The 20,114-nt window shown below is 37.2% G+C and overlaps 2 protein-coding genes and 2 long non-coding RNA genes across 4 annotated transcripts in view; 3 read left to right on the top strand and 1 right to left on the bottom strand.

The window, feature by feature from the left end:
- The window catches only part of kank1a (KN motif and ankyrin repeat domains 1a), a 51,571-nt gene extending 49,100 nt beyond the window's left edge, over nucleotides 1–2,471 (bottom strand). The window contains exon 1 of the mRNA XM_032577922.1: nucleotides 2,227–2,471. The gene's annotated coding sequence lies outside the window, so the exon portion shown is untranslated. The remainder of the gene's footprint in view (nucleotides 1–2,226) is intronic.
- On the top strand, nucleotides 626–16,676 carry LOC116729418 (uncharacterized). Its single transcript, XR_004341150.1, has 3 exons — nucleotides 626–636; nucleotides 13,501–13,503; nucleotides 15,723–16,676. It is a non-coding gene; the product is annotated as an uncharacterized LOC116729418 (long non-coding RNA).
- fbp1a (fructose-1,6-bisphosphatase 1a) lies at nucleotides 5,156–11,457 on the top strand. The gene is made up of 7 exons (XM_032577926.1): nucleotides 5,156–5,407; nucleotides 6,944–7,106; nucleotides 7,713–7,805; nucleotides 8,832–8,972; nucleotides 9,052–9,189; nucleotides 9,262–9,381; nucleotides 10,913–11,457. The coding sequence occupies exons 1-7, from the start codon at nucleotides 5,238–5,240 to the stop codon at nucleotides 11,102–11,104; spliced, it is 1,017 nt and encodes a 338-aa protein (XP_032433817.1). The 5' UTR covers nucleotides 5,156–5,237; the 3' UTR covers nucleotides 11,105–11,457.
- Nucleotides 13,506–15,470, top strand: LOC116729419 (uncharacterized). Its single transcript, XR_004341151.1, has 2 exons — nucleotides 13,506–13,616; nucleotides 14,001–15,470. It is a non-coding gene; the product is annotated as an uncharacterized LOC116729419 (long non-coding RNA).
- Nucleotides 16,677–20,114: the final 3,438 nt, after the last annotated feature.

The raw sequence follows: 20,114 nt of genomic DNA, 5'->3' as shown, positions 1-20,114 counted from the left end.
ACCGCTGTCAGAGAGACGAGCAGCTCGCTGGAGAGATACGAGCAGCCGCAGCTTCCTTTACAGCCATGTGCAACATTTTAAAGTCGATGACAGTCGCCTTCAGCGCCCCATAAAGGAGCTTTTGTACGAGGGTCAATCACTGCACTGTATCAAAGAATGTGAGGAGGAGGCAGAGAAAACGAGAGCGCTGAAAGAAAAGAAACTTTGGCATTCTTTGGGATTCAGGTGAGAACTGATTGTGGTTTTTAAGACATTCAGGATTAAAAATGATAACATTAAATCACTAGCGGTAGAGAAAACACAAATTATACGTAATAAGTAAGAGTAGCACTACTTCCAACATGTTTTTACTCAAGTAAAAGTAAAAAGTAGCCGTCCAAGAAATTACTCAAGAGTAAAAATGTATTTGGTAAAAAAAATCTACTCAATTACTAATCAGTCATTTAATATTTAAAAATTACATCATCATCATCATCATCATCATCATCACACAGACCAAAATATATAGTCCAGTGGACATTTTGGTATTTTAAAACAGCAAAATGAAAATAATTCATAACAAAAAAATAACAAAATCAGGCAAAAGTAATTTTTACCAACTCAGCTTCTATAATAAAAAACTAACAGAAACTGCAGGTGTGTGTCTGGTGGATTTTTGGTTAAAACTTGTTTGTTTTTCACTCAGTGGGTAGAAAATAAAAAATTTTACTCAAACAAGAGCAGAAATACTTCATAATAAAATTACTGAAGCAAAAGTAAAAAGTACAGCATAGTAGAATAATCCTAAAAATATATTTTTTCAAAAAGGATACTCAAGTAAACGTAATAGAGTAAATGTAACTAGTTACTACCAAGCTGATTAAATTAGAAAACCCCTGTATACTTAAGAGCAGAGAATCAATAAGCCAGAGATCAAAATGACAAGATGCATCAAAACTAAAAACTTTAAATTTTCAGTCTACAAAACAACAAACAAGACTTTGATCTACTTATTCAAGTTCCTTCATTTTCTCTTGGATTTAAAATTAAGTAAATAAGTATGAACTGATTTCATACAGAAGTACATAAAGTTATTCATACCTTAAATTCAGGATTTACATACAAACGTTTCCTTTAAGAAACAATGCAAAGTAAACACATTTTTGGTTTAAAATTGGCAAAATATGCATAATTTAGTAGAGGTATTTTACTGTGCAATAAAATTCAAGTTGAACTACAAAAACTATGCTATTCGGCATAAAAAGAGCTCAAATAATTACATATTTAGTTGGTGTTCGACATTTTTTGCTTATTTCAATGTATGAGAACCAAAAACATTTAAAAAATAAAAATGTTCTGTTAATTTAGCTGCTTTTCTGTTTAAAACGCCCTCTATGGAAGCCAGAAGGGGCAAAAGTACATAAATATATCATTGATTAAATGTACTATAAAATAAATAAATGTTTTAGTACTTTATGGAAACCATTATAATTAATAAAATATGCATTTAAATATTTCATAGTTCCTGGGTCACCATGAAATCATCTGTTAAAGTCGACTTTGATGGGCGAGTTAATTATCTGTACTAGCTATTATGAGCTTGCATTTTAATGATTAAGTGACATATTTAATAAACTGTCCATTAAACACATTATTTAAACACGTGTTAGTTGGTACTTTTAATGAATGATTTAAAAGGTGTATTTATAAAATTTAGTCCCTTTTCACCCTCCATACATTCATTAACTAAATGTTAACACACTGCAAGAAATCCATGCCACTTTCATTTGTTGTGATCTTTACAAAATAATTAAAATGGAGAAAAAAAATATTTCATAATCGGTTTTAGTTGGTTAGACTGGAAATCGGTACCAGAAAAAAAAACCGATCGGTGCATCTCTAGAGAGAAAATCCAAAAACTTGTCTCTCCAAGGAGTAAAGACGAGTTTCCTGCCTTTGCAGCTCAAAGTCCAGCCCATTGAGCCGTACCTGGAAAACATTTGCATGGCACCTGCAGGATAATTTGTTCAATCAGCGACAAACACCATATGACTTTAAACATAATCCTGCTTAACCCGCAGCAGCGCTTCATGAGATTGTCTGCTCTGCTCGCAGCACGACCACTTTGACCAGAAATTGAACTTTAATGTAATTAAACCAAAGTAGTCGCAGACTAAAACACGACAACACAGCCTTAAATTTAAAAAATTAACATGCATTCACCAAAATAAATCGACTTCAACTCACCAGACGCCAAGTGTCTCCCAGGCTGCTGCTCTTCTTCTTCTTCGGATTGAATTCAACTCCTCGCTAACTCCTCCGGCCGTTTTTAAGCACCAGCTCCTCAATGGGTGGAACAATAAATTCCTACAAACCCGAACTAAAGTTAAAGTTTATCCCGGTGGGTCTGGATCCCGTCTGCAGCAGAACCAGCAGCTTCTTTGTACTGTCCGCTCCGGTCGGTGGGTCGGTCGGCTCAGAAGCGAGGTGAGCCACGCTCATGCGCAGTGGCTGCTCGGCTGAGTACGATGGGCGTAATGAAGGTCAGTCAGTCAGTAACGCAGGTGTAGCTTACCTGTCGACAGCATGGCCTACTTTTACTGACTGGGCCATGAAGTAATGAAGAGCTTAAGTGGACTATTCACGACCCCCCCGGTTTAACTGCTAAATAACTCCGCGTCAACCAAGTGATGCGTTTCTTTCGATAACTTGTAATGTTTAAGCTAACTTAACTCCTGTGCGAGATATTGTTGTTTAACGGACAATGTAATACATTTTGTGAAACAAAAACACAATCGAATTGAACAAACCAAAGAAAATGACTTTTCACTACTTTCGATTACCTGGCAACAAGGCCACCGTAGGATACGTTTCTCCTCCGCAATGTAATATAGTCCCCAGAACGTTAAACTTATTTCCAAGTTCGAACGGATAATTTTTGGCGGAGTGATATCAATGTTTATATATGTTTCTGACCCGGACTAATTCCCTCCTGAAACTAATTTTACAGTTTTTTCCCCTTTATCCCATAAAAATAATAATAAAAAAACATCCCATTCAAGTAAATGTTGCCTAGGTTCACATACATAAAACATTATATGCTGGTTATATTAGTGATAAATTCTGAATTCAGATTACTAAAGCCTCAAAAGCAGATGGTTCCAAACTGAAGTGAACTGGATGAAGGGCGCCATCTTGTGTAGACTTTATTTCACCTTCGTTTCACGAAGGTAAAACTTGAAAACACAATGACTTGAACAACTTGTTGTAACTATGCTAGCATTTATCCTTTCCCCAACATTTTAAATTGTGATTTTGTACTAACGTCAAAAATCACATCGTGTTATGTATTTAAGTTTTTTTGTTGTTGTTTTGTTTTTATTGAGTATGTTCAAATTTAACTGTGGGCCGACACTGGTACGGGGGAAATAACATTTACAGAAAGGCTGGGTTGATTGGGATGCATTTTGAATTTTCTAAGGTTGGATTTTAAAGTTTGTTTGATCACGTGTCAAACTTATGGTCCAGGGGCCAAATCCGGCCCGCCATGTCTTTTTACATGGCCCTACAGACTTGTAAAGGCCAACTGAATAAAGTTACCTGTGTTTATTGTTATATGCTTTTAATTTGGTAACTTCCTTAAAGTAACTACGGTAATGGAATACAGTTCTGTCTGCAAAGATTAACTGCAATAAACAGAAAAAGGACAAGAAGCAACTCAATATTATCTTCAGCCAATAAGAGAACAAGGTGAGTAACTGGGATTGAGGTTTATTGAGTAACTTGAAATGCTGACAGAAAAATCTGACTGCTTGTATTAATGGAAAAAATGTATATAATGGATGCATAATAACAACGGATGGTGAAAACGACCATAATTATTATTAATTGTTCTTGTCTAACTTTTATGTTGATGAAAATTGTGATTTATTATGACTTTAATAAATCATAATTCAACCATCAGTTGGCCTTCTCAAAATTGACTGGATGCTACAATCTGTGTAATAGCAACTTACATGAATGTGAAAATATGATCAATATTTTTTAACTTTAAGAAATACTAATTGAATGTAGAGACAATTATTTAATAATATTTTAGCAGTTTGTCAATGGGTCGTTTTATCACATTCTGTCACATGAAAATGAGTTTAACATTCCCGATTTAAATTATGTTACTGGTACTTTTACTGCCATTCTGTGGTGAAATCTTGTGCAATTATTCCAGCTGAAAAATTCCTACTATGCGCAGTTTAAATGTTTATATTTAAAAACATTTATTGACTCTTTACCATTTTTAACCAAATTTATCAAGAGCCGTTGTGGAAAGTCTGAAGAGCCCAGCAGTGGGAATTTATCGTATCGTTTATCATTTATCATAATAAACTTCTTAGCAAAATAAGAAATTTGAATTATTGGCTCAATAAATTGGGATTGTTTTACTATTTCCTCTGCTGTTCATTCAAAAGATTTTCTTCCAAATCAGCTTCTTCCAGTATAAAACTTTGGAAACTTTAACAAAAACTGCAGGTCTGTTTCTGGTGAATTTCGGTAAAAACATGTTTAAAAATCCAGAAATTTCACTCTAGTAAAAGTAGAGATATTTCATAATAAGATTACTGAGGTAAAAGTAAAAAGTACAGTGTAGTAAAATATTTCTAACAGTACATTTTTCAAAGAAGTTAAGTAAATGTAACTGGTTACTACCCAACTCTGGCCACAGATGAAGGCAGATGAACGCTTTTCCTGTAATGTTAAACTGTTTCTCCCAGCAGCACATTTAGCAGTGTACACTAGGATGACTGACAGCGCTAAGGCCCTCCTCCTGTCTCTGATTGGTTGTTTTAGATGGCAATTGTAGCACAGGGTGGAGGAGATCGAGCTTTTCACAGATTTTCTGTCTGGTATTATACTGACAATTTTAATAAATATGTGAAAGGAAAAAGTTTTTTTTAAACACACACACATTTTTGTATAAATTTCATCCTGCAGCTTTAGGTCTCTTGCAAAAGACTCTTGCACTTGCGCTGCTTCTTTTGTTCCAGTCACACTCCTCTGCTGATAGTTTATCAGTTTGTGACTTCCAGAAAGTTTTGCACAATGCGGGTTAGTGTTCCCACCGCGGCCACACCTCTCACGCAGCCCCGGATTGGCCCCGCATCTCTCACTCCCTCCGCCTGGTTCCGCCTCGCATCGCATTTAAGTCCTGCAGCGTTTCCTCCAACTTCTGCTCCCGGACCACAGGAGGACCGCCTGCCACCATGTCTGACCGGGGAACCTTCGACACCAACGTGGTCACCATGACCCGCTTCGTGATGGAGGAGGGCAGGAAGGCGAAGGGCACCGGGGAGCTGACCACGCTGCTCAACTCGCTGGGCACGGCGGTGAAGGCCATCTCCAGCGCGGTGCGCAAAGCTGGGATCGCCCATCTGTGAGTTCACCGAGTCAAACACGCAGTTTTATCTGTAAAAACTACCGCACATTTTTGCGCCTTGTGCAGCTGTTTTGTCGACTTTTGTTTGCTGCGTTCACATCCACGTTGACACACTGGCTGAGCAGGAGATTCAGGTTGTTTATGCACCAATCAGGAAGCGCGTACCTCCAGGCAACCCGCACACATTCACAACTAACCATCTGCCTTTTTCAAGACACTAAATCCATGCATTTGCATCTATTTTCCTCAGTAACGAGCTAGAAATGAAACTTCAGCCACAGCAACAAAATTTTCTTCTAACTGAAAGAAACAAAAAACCTCCTGTTCTGTTGCAAGTTCAGTTTTATTTTTTAAAATAGGTCTGAATGGAGGTGGGCGGAGTACACAAAAAATGCACACGAGTAAGAGTGGCAATACGTCAACATACTTTTACTCAAGTAAAAGTAAAAAGTAGCTGTGCAAGAAATTACTCAAGTAAGAGTGCAAGAGGATATGGTTAAAAATTACATCATCAGATGGACCAAAATATAAAGTTAAGTGGAAATTTTGGTATTTTAAGGACCAAAGTGACAATAATTCATGTAAGTAACAACAAAACAGGCAAAAGAAAATTAGTTTCTTTTAATAAAAACTTATGAAACTTTAACAAAAGCTGCAGGTGTTTGTCTGTGTCTGTTTGGTTAAAACATGTTAGTTTTTCATTCAGTGGGTAGAAAATCCGAAAATTTTATTAAACTAAGAGTAAAGATACTTTATAATAAAATTACTCAAGTAAAGGTAAAAAGTGCAGTGTGGTAAGAAAAAAAAAGTAAACTAAAAGTATTTTTTCCCCCAAACAAAGGTACTTAAGTAAATGTAATTGAGTAAATATAACCAGTTACTATCAAAGTCTGTGTATTAATGAACATTTACATGTAAGAATAGTAAAATACAAGTTTATTTATAAAACGTTTTAAAACAACAATGTTGGCCAAAGAGCTGTACACTAAAACAAATGAAACAAACAAAAACAAACCCATCAAGTAAAACATTTAAAATCAACACCTCAAACTAAGTTAAAAGTCAAAATAATAAGATTTAAGAAAAGATTTAAAATGAGGAAGTGAACTTTTTAAAGTTAAATTATTTCTAATAAATCTAAAATTAGACAGTTTAAATTTCATTCTTTTCATAATTTGTATCACTTGTTTAAAACGACAAAAGACCATCCCTAAATATTTGAATTGTTGTACTGTTTTTAGTTTTGTTTGTTTCACAAGATATCATCTGCATACATCTGGCAGGTTAGCTTTGCTGGAAAATATTCCGGTAAATCTTTAATAAATAAGCCGAAAAGCAAAGGTCCCAACACCAAACCTTGTGGTACACCATGATTATTTTTTATGTTTCAGTCCAACACGTTAAAATCTATGATTGTATTCAGCTTACTACAGTTTGTGAGACGTTCGTCAGTAATAATTGCAGCAAAGGATGTGAAGTAACCATTTCCTCCAGCTCTGCTCACCGTTTCCGTTCTCTTTGTGTCTTTATCAGTTATGGGATTGCAGGTAGCACCAACGTGACGGGTGACCAGGTGAAGAAGCTGGACATCCTGTCCAATGACCTGGTCATCAACATGCTCAAGTCGTCCTTCACCTCCTGCGTTCTGGTGTCCGAAGAGAACGAAGAGGCGATCATCGTGGAGCCCGAACAACGGGTCAGAAATAGCAAATATGACTCTGTGTAGCTGGTAGCACTACATTTAGAAAATATGCAAATACAAAACAAAAGCAATAAAATGAAGAACTGCACTGCAAAAACACAAAAATACTTTTGGTCTAGTTTCTAGAGTATCTTAGTACACGTGAAATAAGACAAAACTAACTAGTAAGTTACTTTTCAGAAAATATCTGAGCTTGTTTTAAGTCAAATATTCCTTAATCTTGATTACTAAACATTTTTCCCCTGTATAAGTGAAATAATCTCCCAGTGGAACTAGAAAATTTTCATAAATATTTAGAAATTACTTACTTGCATTAAGCTCCTACTCCTTGCTGAAAAGAGTTGCTGTTTGACGCTGGAAACTTCTTAGCTTTGGTTTTGAAATCTCAGTAAATATTATTATGAACATTGATGCTCAATGACAATCAGCTTTTACTATGATGTAATAATTCCCAGAAGTCTTTGGTGACGTTAATATTTCTTCTTTAAATTTGAAAAAACCATTTGAGATGTGGTCTGTAAAAAAAAAAAAAAAAAAAAATCATCCTGCTGTAAACAATTAATTATATTCATTTTATGTCTTTTTTTGGTTCTTTTTCAGGGAAAATACATCGTTTGTTTTGATCCTCTGGATGGCTCCTCAAACATCGACTGTCTCGTCTCCATTGGAACTATATTTGGCATTTACAGAAAGGTAACAGCAAAACATTAAACTCTTGCATTGATGCACTTTTTTCAGAAAAAGATCAACTGAAGACAACAAACTTCCATTTGATTAGTTTAAATTATGATCCAAGCTAAAAATAAGTTACTATATAAGCAAGGATTTAAATTAACATACTTGTTTTGTAATCTTAAAGGTGACATGTTGTGCTTCCTTGAACGGGTTTGGATAAGTCTATAGACGATACAAAACATATTCATTACAGTTTTGACACAATCATTCTTAGATAATGAGATTTTAGGCTGCTCAGTTCTGAATAACCTGTTATAAGGCCTCTTGTCACTTTAAATACAAATAATCTCAACATTTTACACTGACACGTGAAAATGGCTGCAAACAACCGTACATCTTTGAACAGCAGAAGTGGAGCCTCCTGGACGACCAACAGAATGCAGCAAGTAGTTTCTGGATGGAAAGTTAACAAGAAAACATTATACCGTGCATGCAGCGGTAAAACCAGCTGACCAAATGTACTGGGACTCTGCTGGGGTTGCTAGGTAATAGGCAGAACTCTGCTGGGGTTGCTAGGTAACGGGCGGAACTGTGCTGGGGTTGCTAGGTAGCTCATTTTCCAGACACCAAAAAACATTAACTTATCGTCAAGTTACTTTTTAAACATTTGGGCTCTTTTTAGAAACAGTTGGAAGCATAAAAACTTGCAAAATCTGAATTTTTCACAACAGGTGCCCTTTAAACAGGGGTGTCAAACTCCAGTCCTCAAGGGCCGGTGTCCTGCAGTTTTTATAAGTGCCACAGGTACAAAACACTGGAATGAAATGGCTTAATTACCTCCTCCTTATGTAGATCAGTTCTCCAGAGCCTTGCTAATGACCTAATTATTCCATTCAGGTGTGGTGCACCAGAGGCACAACTAAAAGTTGCAGGACAGCGGCCCTTGAGGACTGGAGTTTGACACCTGTGCCTTTAAATATAAGCAACAAAAACATATAATATTAATAATTTAAATTTAAGCTACTGAAACGATGTGATTCCCAGACCACAGATGAGGAGCCGTCTGAGAAGGACGCTCTGCAGCCGGGCAGGAACCTGGTGGCGGCGGGCTACGCGCTCTACGGCAGCGCCACCATGATCGTTCTCTCCACCGGACAGGGAGTCAACTGCTTCATGCTCGACCCAGTCGGTACTCCTTTAGGGTCTCTCATTTCGATCCACTGTTTATAATCACTGACGGCCTTCTTTACATTTTGCTCAACAGGCCATCGGTGAATTCATCCTCGTCGAGCACGACGTGAAAATCAAGAAACGGGGGAAGATTTACAGTCTGAATGAAGGCTATGCTAAGTATTTCGATCCGGCTGTCACAGAGTACCTGCAGAGGAAGAAGTTCCCTGAGGTAACATGATGATTTTTTAGGAAATATTTACATTTTCCTCATGCGACCCGTGAACACTTCATGTCCTTGTAGGACGGCAGTGAGCCGTACGGCGCGCGCTACATCGGATCGATGGTGGCAGACGTCCACCGGACGCTGATGTACGGAGGAATCTTTTTATACCCAGGAAATGTGAAAAGCCCCAAAGGAAAGGTGAGATCCAGCATTAAACTCAGAGATTTGCACCTAATGAAACGAGTTACAACTCTTTAAAGAGGACGCAAAAGCCTTAGAGTGATTTCTTTGTTATTGCAGCAACTGAGGATTTTCTTTAACTTGAATCCTCATCTTGCCTTGTTTCTCTGAGGTTCAGTTGATTTATATATTTTAATCATTTTATATTGTTGCCAGCAGGGTCGGGTGATATGAACTTTGTTTTGGTTGTAGTTACCCAGAATGCCCTGCGCTGTAGTCCACTTCCTGCCTTTGGAGTGGTCTCCGGTCCGTTTGCAGCCTTATATGCATTCGAACAACAACCCAGACCTGGGTTTGTAGGCAACAGCAATTAGTTTTTGCACAATTTGTCTCGACTCTGACTTGAGCAACATGTCAAGCAGTTCTGTCAACAACATTGTTTCTTCACTCTGCACATCCTTCTTCATTTTTTAAAAGGCTGAACGGAGCCTGCAGCAAAGGAGGAGGAACTTTAACATTTCTGCTTTAAGCTAGAGGTTGTACACATTCTGTACCCTCAAAATAAGATTACTTCACTTAAATTTAGCACTTTTTCATTATTATTAAGGAGTTATGAACTTAAAACAAACTCCTTTTTCTTGCTGAAAAGTTAGTTGAGTTAGTTTTGTCTTATTAGATGTTTACACAAGTATTTTCATGGAAAATGCAACTAATGCAAATATCTTAGTTCACTTGAAATAAGACAAAACTAATGTATGATTAACTATTAAATAGGAGCTTGTTTTAAGTCAATAATTACTTAATTATAAAAAAACATCTAGTCATAAGTGAAATAAACTCCCAATTTAACTTCTACTTTTTCAACAACATTAAGGAATTATTAACTTAAAACTTGCAAGTTAATTTTGTTTTAATTCAAGTGTACTCGGGTTTTTACAGTAGAAAATGGACTAAAAATACTTGCCAACATTTTGTTTTTGCAGTGTATCAATAAATGTTTTGTTTTTTTTACCATTTAAAAAAAAATCCTTTAATGAAGCAGAACTTTTGTTTTTTATACTTTTCATATTTTACGATGTTATAAATACAAACTTTGGTGGGGATTCTACATGATAGAACGACACAAAGAAACTCTGAATTTAACAATTATTTTTGGTCCATTTTCTTTTGCAAATATTTTGGTACTTGAAATAAGACAGAAACTTACAAGTAACTTTTCAGAAATAAATAAGAGCTTATTTTAAATCATTAATTCGTTAATATTTATGAAAATGTTCTAGTTATAAGTGAAATAATCTGCCAGTGGAGCAAGTACCTTTTCATCAATATTAAGGAATTCTTAACTTAAAACAAACTTTTGTTTATTGCTGAAAAGTTACTTGAGTCAGTTTTTTCTTATTTCAGGTGTAATATTCGAAACTAGACAGAAATACTCAGATTTTGTGTTTTTGCAGTGCGTCTACATGTTTACCATTTCCAGAGAGTCGGTATTGAATAGGAAGCGTTGATCTCTTAGCATCAGGAAGCTAAACTTTCCGTTTGCTCGAAGCTGCGGCTGCTGTATGAGGGAAACCCGATGGCGTTCATCATGGAGCAGGCGGGCGGCATGGCGTCCACCGGCTTCGAGAACATCCTGGACATCCAGCCCGAAGGCATCCATCAGCGCGCCCCCGTGGCCATGGGCTCCCCCGACGACGTCCGGGAGTTTATCGCCATCTGCAAGAAACACGCGATGAAGTGAGGCGGGCGGCGCCGACGCGCTGCAAGCACAGAAACCTGTGGTGCCTTTCTTTGTGACCAAAAGGATTTGGGAGATTTTCTCTGTGAAAACGGGTTTTAATGAGTCAAACTCACGATGTTTGAGTTGTTCATAAGCTTCAGGAAAATAAACTGAAATCACTGGAGTAAACCAGAAATGAAGACTTTACCCTTCAGTTTACATAGAACTGCCTTAATCAGCCAAAATATTCATTTTAAATATGCAAATGACCAAATATAACATATGAACCAAAAGTGATGATTTTATCTTGTGAAATAAAAAATGTTTGGAAAAAAATATTTTAAATAAACCAAACGGATTCTATGAAGATGTAATCGGTGTTGTCGTCATTTTGCAGATTCAAGTCTCATAAGATCAGGGGTGTCCAAACTGTGGCGCAGGGGCCCTTTATGGCCCTTGGAACAACTTCTATGCAGCTCCTGACTGCAGTAGAAGAATACTACAAATTTGACCCTCAGTGGGAACTTTTGCCAAATTTCAGTGACAAATTTAACAGATTTTAATCTTAATTTCACAATAAGTAGAGCTATAAACATCCAATGACTTTTTATTTAAAAAATGAAGACTAAAGCACATTAATTCTTCTATTAAACTTTAGTAATAGGGTTTTTTTTTAAAGAAAGTTCCCATTGTTAAAATAATTTCTAGATCAAATAAAATAAAAAACCTAAAAAGTTAGAAAAATGTTAGCCTTGTATTAAAACAAAACAAACAAAACCTGTCACTTTGTTTTATTAAAATATTGCATGTGTGTTTTTATTTTTCGTTATTTTTGCTGTGCAGATTTTTTAAAAAGTCACAAGAAGTATATTTTGTCTTTTAAGTTGGAAAAACAACTTTGGGATTTTGGCTCAAAGACGAACTGACACAATTATTACTCAGTCAGAAACAAGAAGACCTTATTTCTCCTGAAACAAACCAGTTTTTGCATCATGGGTATTTTTTTCTCAGTAAATGTTTTCACTTCCTGTAAGACGCTCATGAAGTGAAGAGAAAGATAAAGTTTACAAAAGGCGGCTAGCAGAGCAAATAATCTAGAAAGAAAGTTTACACAAGTCTGGGAGTGAAAGATGTGCAAACAATGGAGCAAGACAAAGGAAAAAAGAGGTTATGACATACAGCAAAAAAAACAAAACCAAGTATCTCTGGTCCAGTTCCTAATGCAAATCTTAGTAAACCTGAAATAAGATAAAACTAGCTTACAAATAACTTTTCAGGAAGATATAGGAGCTTTTTCAAAATAAACAATTTATTAATATCAGGGGAAAAAAATACCAGTTCCACTAGTATATCATTTCACCAACTAGGGAAAATTTTTATAAAAAAATTTAAATTTTAAATAAAAAAAAAAAATGTCATTGAAAATTTGAAATACTGAATTTCAAATATGTTAAATTCAATATTTGAAAGTTAGGTAGTAGTTAGCTTCCATTTGGGTAGTAGTTGGGAAGCTAGTTATTTAGTTTGCAAACTAAATATTCCTGAATAAATCTTTAATTGTCTCCCAAATTAAATATTTAATTTGGAGTTAAGTTTACCGGAAGTTGTTTGGCTTGCCCATACATTATAAACAGAGGTGTCAAAAGTACTCACTTTCTCTACTGAACTAGATGCACAGATACTAGTATGAAAAAATATTTTATTAAAAGTACAGGTTGGACTGTTTTATCCCAGTAAAGGTACTAAAGTACACATTTTGAAATGTATTTAATTAAATAGGTTTAATCTCTGTCAGCTCCCACTTTCTGAGAGACTGCAACACAGTTTGCTGCTGCCCGCCTCACCAGATACACCAAACTGGACTCAACCCCTCGGGTATAAATCGGCTGTAATCGTCCCAGGATGCAGAGCTGCTGTCGACAGAAAAATGGATCTGACTGGTTTCACTGAAGGCCGAGCGTCTTTGTTTCACAGCTGAAGTGGGTAAAGATCAGCAAAACGTTAAATCCTGACCAGGAAATAAAGTTTAGTTAGTTCACAAACATCAGAACTACAGGAAGTTCATGATTTGCATTGAGACTAAAACCAAACTGAACATTTAATTAAGATCTGCTGACTTATATTTATGTAAACTAATTACAAATACAGAAAAATGTATTTCAGAAGGATTGATTGTACTTCTTTTTAATAAGCAGTTTATGTATAAACTTATGCTATCCATAAACATAACTTTGTGGATCAAACGATCCAGAATATATGTGGAGTGAAGAGTTTTAATAACTTAACCCTATAACGCCAAACGTATCATATGTGATACATGAGTTTTTGAGACCTCCAAATGAGCAGTGTGACATTTTTTTCCCTAAAAAACCCGATGTATACAATTAGAGACATGTAGTGCACTGATAATCCAACAGGGGGTAGTAACTTTCTCGCCAGAGGCCTTTCCACTGATACTACAAGACTGCCATGGCAAAGGACTGGGACACATGCGTTTTCAGCAGGAAAACTTTGCCAATTTTAGAAGGTTAAGGTAAGAAAAAAAAATTTGTTTTGGGGTGAACTATCAATAGGAACACTTACTGAGTTGATGCAATGTAAAATTACTTAGTATTTTATCATAATTTTTTTGTAAAACCGTGTTGAAAAGTGACGTATCAAATTTGATACAGTGGGTCAGTTAACTCGAAAAATCAGTCAATTGTCTTTTATTGTACTTCATGTATTTTACATGTATTTCAAGCAATGTACAGTCTTTTTTCATATAAACTAATGATATGTTTGCATGTTCATAATTTGGTACATTTATAGCTTAAAAATAGATATGCAACTTGCACCTTTTGCTTATTTTCATTGAAAACTGACCAATTCAAAGATAAAATAAACACTCTTTTTTGTGCCTGTGTGTTTTTTTTAGATGGCAAAGACATACACTGTTAAAGATATTCTGAATATGATTATGGATGGGAATTCAAGTGACTCTGAGCAGCTAGGGGAGGATGAGGATGAGGAATGGACTCCTGCAAGGATTGAGGAACACCCAGATAGCGGCGATGATGACCACCTGAAGAATGTCACGCTGTTGACGAAGTCATGGTGCCTTTCAAAGGAAAATCACATCTACGGTGCTACATGCCAGGAAAACCTCACAAGTGGGGGTTCAAGATGTGGGGACGTGGTGGGCAAAGTGGCTATCTATATGACTTTGATGTGTGCCAAAGGGGAGGAAATCTTGACCAAGAGAAATCTGATGTTGGTGCTACAGGAGATGTTGTCCTGAAAATGACCTCAACCCTTCCAGCAGGAAAGAATCACAAAGTTTTTGCTGACAATTTCTTTATGTCAGTTCCATTGGTAGAGCACTTGAAACCAAGAGGAATCTACTACATAGGCACAGTCCGAATGAACAGGGTGAAGAATTGCCAACTGATGGATGAGAAAAAACTGAAGAAAAACGGCAGAGGGTCACTAGATTTCAGAGTAAACCAGGAAAACAACATCATTGTGAGATGGTATGACAACAAAGCTGTGAACCTGCTCTCTTCTTTTGTTGGTGTTGAACCACTGGGCAGTGTGAAGCGTTGGGATTGAAAAGCCAAAACCCACATAATGGTTCCCAGACCGGCCATTGTTGACACTTACAACAGGTTCATGGGAGGCATTGACCTTCTTGATATGCTTTCTGCACTGTACAAGTTCAGCTTCAGATCCCGAAGATGGTACATCTACATTTGGTGGCACACCATCACAGTGGCAGTAATCAATGCATGGATCCGCTACAGAAGAAATCTGGAGAAACTGCATCCCAGGCAGAAACACCTGCCCCTGCGAAGGTTTCAGGCCTCTGTTGCCACTGCCCTCACAAGTGCACGAAAGGTCAAAAAGTGTGGCAGACCTTTGTCCTCTCCGGAAGCAACGCCAACCCCTCCTAGGAGGAGGAAAACCACTGAGTTGCCCCCTGATGTGAGAAAGGATGGCCTCAATCATTTCCCAACATGGGAAACCCGACAGAGATGCAAGCACTGTGTGGGCCACTTTGCCCATGTGTTCTGTAAGAAATGCAGAGTGCATCTTTGTCTGAACAAGGACAGAAACTGTTTCCAAGCCTATCATAATGCAAAATAAAAAGGTTGTGAGCCACAATATGTCTAGAAAATAATTGAAATGTTATGTTCTCGAGACTGCCACCCTGCCAGTTCCATTGGTGGATTTGTTATTGCTGCATTGTTGTAGCACTTTTTATGTTTGGAATTAACAATTTATCTGAGTTATTTGTGTTTTATTATGTTTTTGTTTGTTCAAGAAAAAATAATCTTTGAGCATTGTGACCCGATGTATCAAATATGATACAAAATGAAACTCATATATGGAAAATGATATTTGAAAATTTTTTTTTTGTTTGTTCAGAGGGACCAATAAAGGCTCCAGTTTCAAAGAATTGGAATTTTCTGTCAGTTATTTCATGGTGTGGGCTTTACAGGGTTAATTATACATTTAAATAATTATTTAATAATTTACTTTTTGTCATTCTTCACTCTCCATAAGAGTCATAAACCTTTAGTGTATGTCAGATACAGACACATTGCATATTGCAGTGGTTCTCAAATGGGGGTACGCGTACCCCTGGGGGTACGTGGAGGTACGTGAAGCTTTTCAAAATATCTTTAAAAAATCAGTAGGCTCCTCATAATAAGTCTTGGGAAAAATTATTTTGTAAAAAGTTCGATAAAATATAAATGTGTGTTCATGCACTGAATTTTATATTCAGTATTTAGTTTCAATATCCTTTAAAATAAAACGGACCCCCCCACCAAGTTAGTTTGACCCACGGACCCAGGGCACTCGTCAACGACCTGTCGTTATCATGATTACACTGTAACTATGGAGACGTGGCTAAAGCGTAGTAGCAATGCTGCTGAAAGTACAGATAAAGTGAAAAAGAAGGCAAAACCAGAGCCGACGAAGTACAGAACGTACATGGAAAAGTATGTTTTAATGGGATTTACGTCCACGATCTCTGACCCCCCCCCCAGGCACTGTGTTTTATTTGTGGGGAGAAATTAGCCAACGCTAGCATGAAGCCGGAACACCTCCAGCGGCATCTCACCACAAAACATGGATGTCACGTTGGTAAGCCACCGGAGTTCTTCAGGAGAAAACTTTCTGAGTTCAAGTCATCCCAAGCCACAATGCGAAAAGCCTCCACTACATCAGCCAAAGCCCTGGAGGCTTCTTACGCGGTGTCTTTGCTCGTTGCTAAAGCCAAAAAACCGTTCACCATAGCGGAAGACCTACTGCTCCCCGCTGCTGTTGTATTGGTGGAAACTATGCTGGACAAAAAATCAGCGGATACATTAAAAACTGTGCCTCTGTCTAATGACACCGTTTGCCGCAGAATAAATAACATGGGCACAGACATTGTCGAACAAGTTGTGGGGAAACTTGGCGACTCATTTTCACTGCAGCTGGATGAATCCACAGATGTGAATGGAAATGCGCAACTTGTTGCATTTGTAAGATACATTGACACGGACGACATCTGTGAACACATCCTATTCTGCAAAGAAATGGAGGGGCGAACATATTTATGTGAGGCCTCCTTCTCAGCAATGATGCTGATCAAAACAAAGCAAAGAAACAGACTGTGCCTGGAGAAGAGCTTGATCACTGCAGTTGCCTCCCTGCCACCAAGAATGACAAAGATCCTCAGTGAGGTGCAAGCCCATATTTCTCACTAAAATGTACTGAGTAATTTTTTTCCTGTTCATAAATCACTGCCTGTTACATACTGTTCAAATCAAATCAAATGTTCAATGCAAAGTGATTAAAGTGCAATCTTCTTTTTTTTTTTATTCTAAAAGAGGTAATGTTTATTTTTTTGTGAGCAAATCTTTATTTATTAAGTTAATTTATTTTGTAAACAAAATATAATTTATTTATAATTAAGTTATAGATTTATTTCTGTGAACACATTTTAGTTATTTATGTATATATTTAATTTTGTACCATTACAGAGACCAATATAAATTAGAAGCGTTTTGCATATTTCAGTTTTGACTGGTTTTATACCTTCCTGGTGGTCACCGTCTTCTGCTTTTCTTTTTTGTTTAACCATGCAATGTTACTGAGGGCGAGTAGGCCGCGGAAGCGCCATGTTTGAAATATCTGCGTTGGTTATTTGGCAAGTTATTTTTTGGAAACTTTATTCAAAGTTGTTTGTTTTGCCCCTGATGAAGTTATTGAAGCTAATTTTTTGTGTTTAAACAGAGCAGCAGAGGAGGAGCGACCGACCGAGCGACCACGGCGTTTCAGCGGCGGTTTGTTTGTTTGGCTGCTGGCGTCACTGAAATATCTGAGGGAGAAAATGGCGTCTGGAACCAGCAGGTGGTCGATAATGGATATCTTGGGTGATCGACAATGAAGCTGAGGACCGCTTCAAGCTGCCTAGGGGATCCGCCCGACCCATCAAAGGCAAGTTAAGTCAAGGTTCTGTTCGACGCCATGTCTTCTGCGGGTTTGTTGCTATGCTAACGCTGTTTGATGCTAACGCTGTGGAAGGCCTAAGCTTTGCTGGTTTGGTTTGATTCTCTGCTGAGAGTCAATGGACCTTACCAGAAGAGCCGCTTTTCATTGGCTGATGCCCATTCTACGTGGTCACGTGCGTGGCCGTCTCACACACTTAGCTTCCCGTTAGCTAAGTACAGAATAACGGCTGTACTGATACAACTTCTACACCTTGAAGCCTGTCTGCTACACAGTCTTACGTTAGCTAAACAGATCAATATGCAATGTGTCTGTATCTGACATACACTAAAGATTTTATTTTAGCAGAAAAGGCTTTGGACTAAACTGTTACTCGTGTTAGCCACGCTAGCACCAAGTACAGCTAGTCAATCAACCATCGCTGTGTTCAGGGAAGCGCTGATTAATAATCGAGAAATAAATATCAAGCCTGGAAACTTGATACCGTAACGGACTGAATGTTATGTTTTTAACGTAATCTTTGCTCGTCTTGCGGGGCGCAGGCGGTTGCCACCGTAACAGGTGTGCTTAAACTACAGAGAGAGAGAGTAAAAAGGTAGGAGTGGTTTTGAATTGATCACCTGTTCGGGTTATTTTACCTTTGCTGTGGATCATTACAGCCGCTGTAGTTTCTAAACGTTGGACTAATGACCTCGTTCGTTTGTGAGTTTACGTCATTCACAACAAACATCAAACAGAACTGTAGCAGCTCCCCAGCAGTTGAATTAACCAGCCAGTCTCGACGGGTGAATTTAGCGTTTTTATTTTCTTCGGGTGATTCAGAATCATCACAGTCACCAGTCACCGTGAAAACTAAAATATATACAAATATTAAAATACAAACATAAACTTACAATACAAACAACAAAACAAAACGTACCTCGCTGCTTTCACTGGGGAACACTAAGTGTTGATTTCTTCATGCTACTCAGCTTGAGAGTTCAAGCAATTGATTGACACAACGATTCTACCAGCTTTTAAAGGGCCTGCCCTCATTAGTTACGAGGTACAACAAAAAAAACCCCCAAAACATTACAAAGTGCAAATACCAAACAAAACAAACAACAAAAATGCTAATCAAAACAGACAAACATCCACAAACAATCTGCGTCATACTTAATTTAAAAAATTCTTAATTTACTTTAGTCTACTATCCGTTACAAGAACAAATCTATTTCATACACTACAAATGGCTTCTACCGCGGTAATTATGTGAAATTAAATTAATTATATCCTAGCTTCTGAAGATTTGCCTTCACCTTTACAGAGCTCTTTGGTTCCTCCTATCAGTCTGTAGCTTCTCATATTGACGTCATCTAACCAAAGTTCAGATCTACCATAACTGACTGATGTTTGCAACCAGCTTGTGACTGAGAAACTGAGAAACCAGTAACCTCCTCCCAGATGATGACATGAACTTGTTAGTTCGTCTGTTCATTGTAGTAGCTGATATATGGTGAAAATCCGGTAGAAATGATGCACTAATCCAGTCATGTTTACATAGAAACAACGTGCCACGAGGCTTTGCTTGTGAGACTTGCGGTCACGTGGGTCGGTTGGGGGCGGAGTTCGGTAAGGTCCATGAGCTGAGAAGGATTCTGCTGTTGCAAATCATTTAGTCTTTAGGGATTTTTGTGCTGTGGTATTCATGGTTGAAAATCAGTTGTGATGTGAAAGAAAAATGGCTGCTAAGGATTTGGCAAATACAGTTCAGAGCCTGCAGGAAGGGACTGAGCTTAGTAAATTACTATAATAAAACTTCATGGCATACCTATATAGTCTTAGTGATAATTGAATGTGACTATGTTGACATAGTATAGCTGCATTAAGATAATTATCTTTTTGATGTATATTAAATGCTTTTGGTTGAAAATAGTTTATTTTTGAAAATACACACCTTTTTTATTTTTTGTATCTACTTAATATTTAGTTTTAAATTTAATCTACATATTTCAAAGTCTGGGTCCATACTTTAATAAGTCCATAACTGAAACAAATTTCATTTACCTTCAACAATTTAAATTTAAATGCAAAAACCAGTTTTGCATCAAAACATGCAGCCTCTTAAAATTTAATCTTGATTTCATTTCTTCTGGAGAAGCTTTTTTGGAAAGTTTTCCTGTTAAAGGGAACTTTTTCCTCATCACTGTCACCACATTGATTCCCAATAGGAGGCATTGCTTCAACTTACTTTTATCAAATATAAATAAATGGTTCAGTTTTGGCTTTGTTTGGAAGTCTTTCTGTAAAAAGAAAGTTCTTCTTTTTGGAAATTCTTCTTGTACTTGATCTAGCACGCTTAATGTTCAGAGGGGTGCTGGTACACATCTCCAAGGGTCAAAGGGCAAGAGGAAGGGTACACACTGGACAGGTCACCAATCGCTCACTTGGCTGATTTATTTATTTTTTTATAAATTTTTGTTGCCCAAATCACTTTTGGTAAAAATATTATTTAGGGCATACCAAAAGTGATTTGGGCAAAAAAACAAACAAACAAAAAAAAAACAAG

The sequence above is a fragment of the Xiphophorus hellerii genome, chromosome 12 (assembly GCF_003331165.1).
Source record: "Xiphophorus hellerii strain 12219 chromosome 12, Xiphophorus_hellerii-4.1, whole genome shotgun sequence".
NCBI lineage: Eukaryota > Metazoa > Chordata > Actinopteri > Cyprinodontiformes > Poeciliidae > Xiphophorus > Xiphophorus hellerii.
This window is presented reverse-complemented; position numbering and strand designations above follow the sequence as displayed.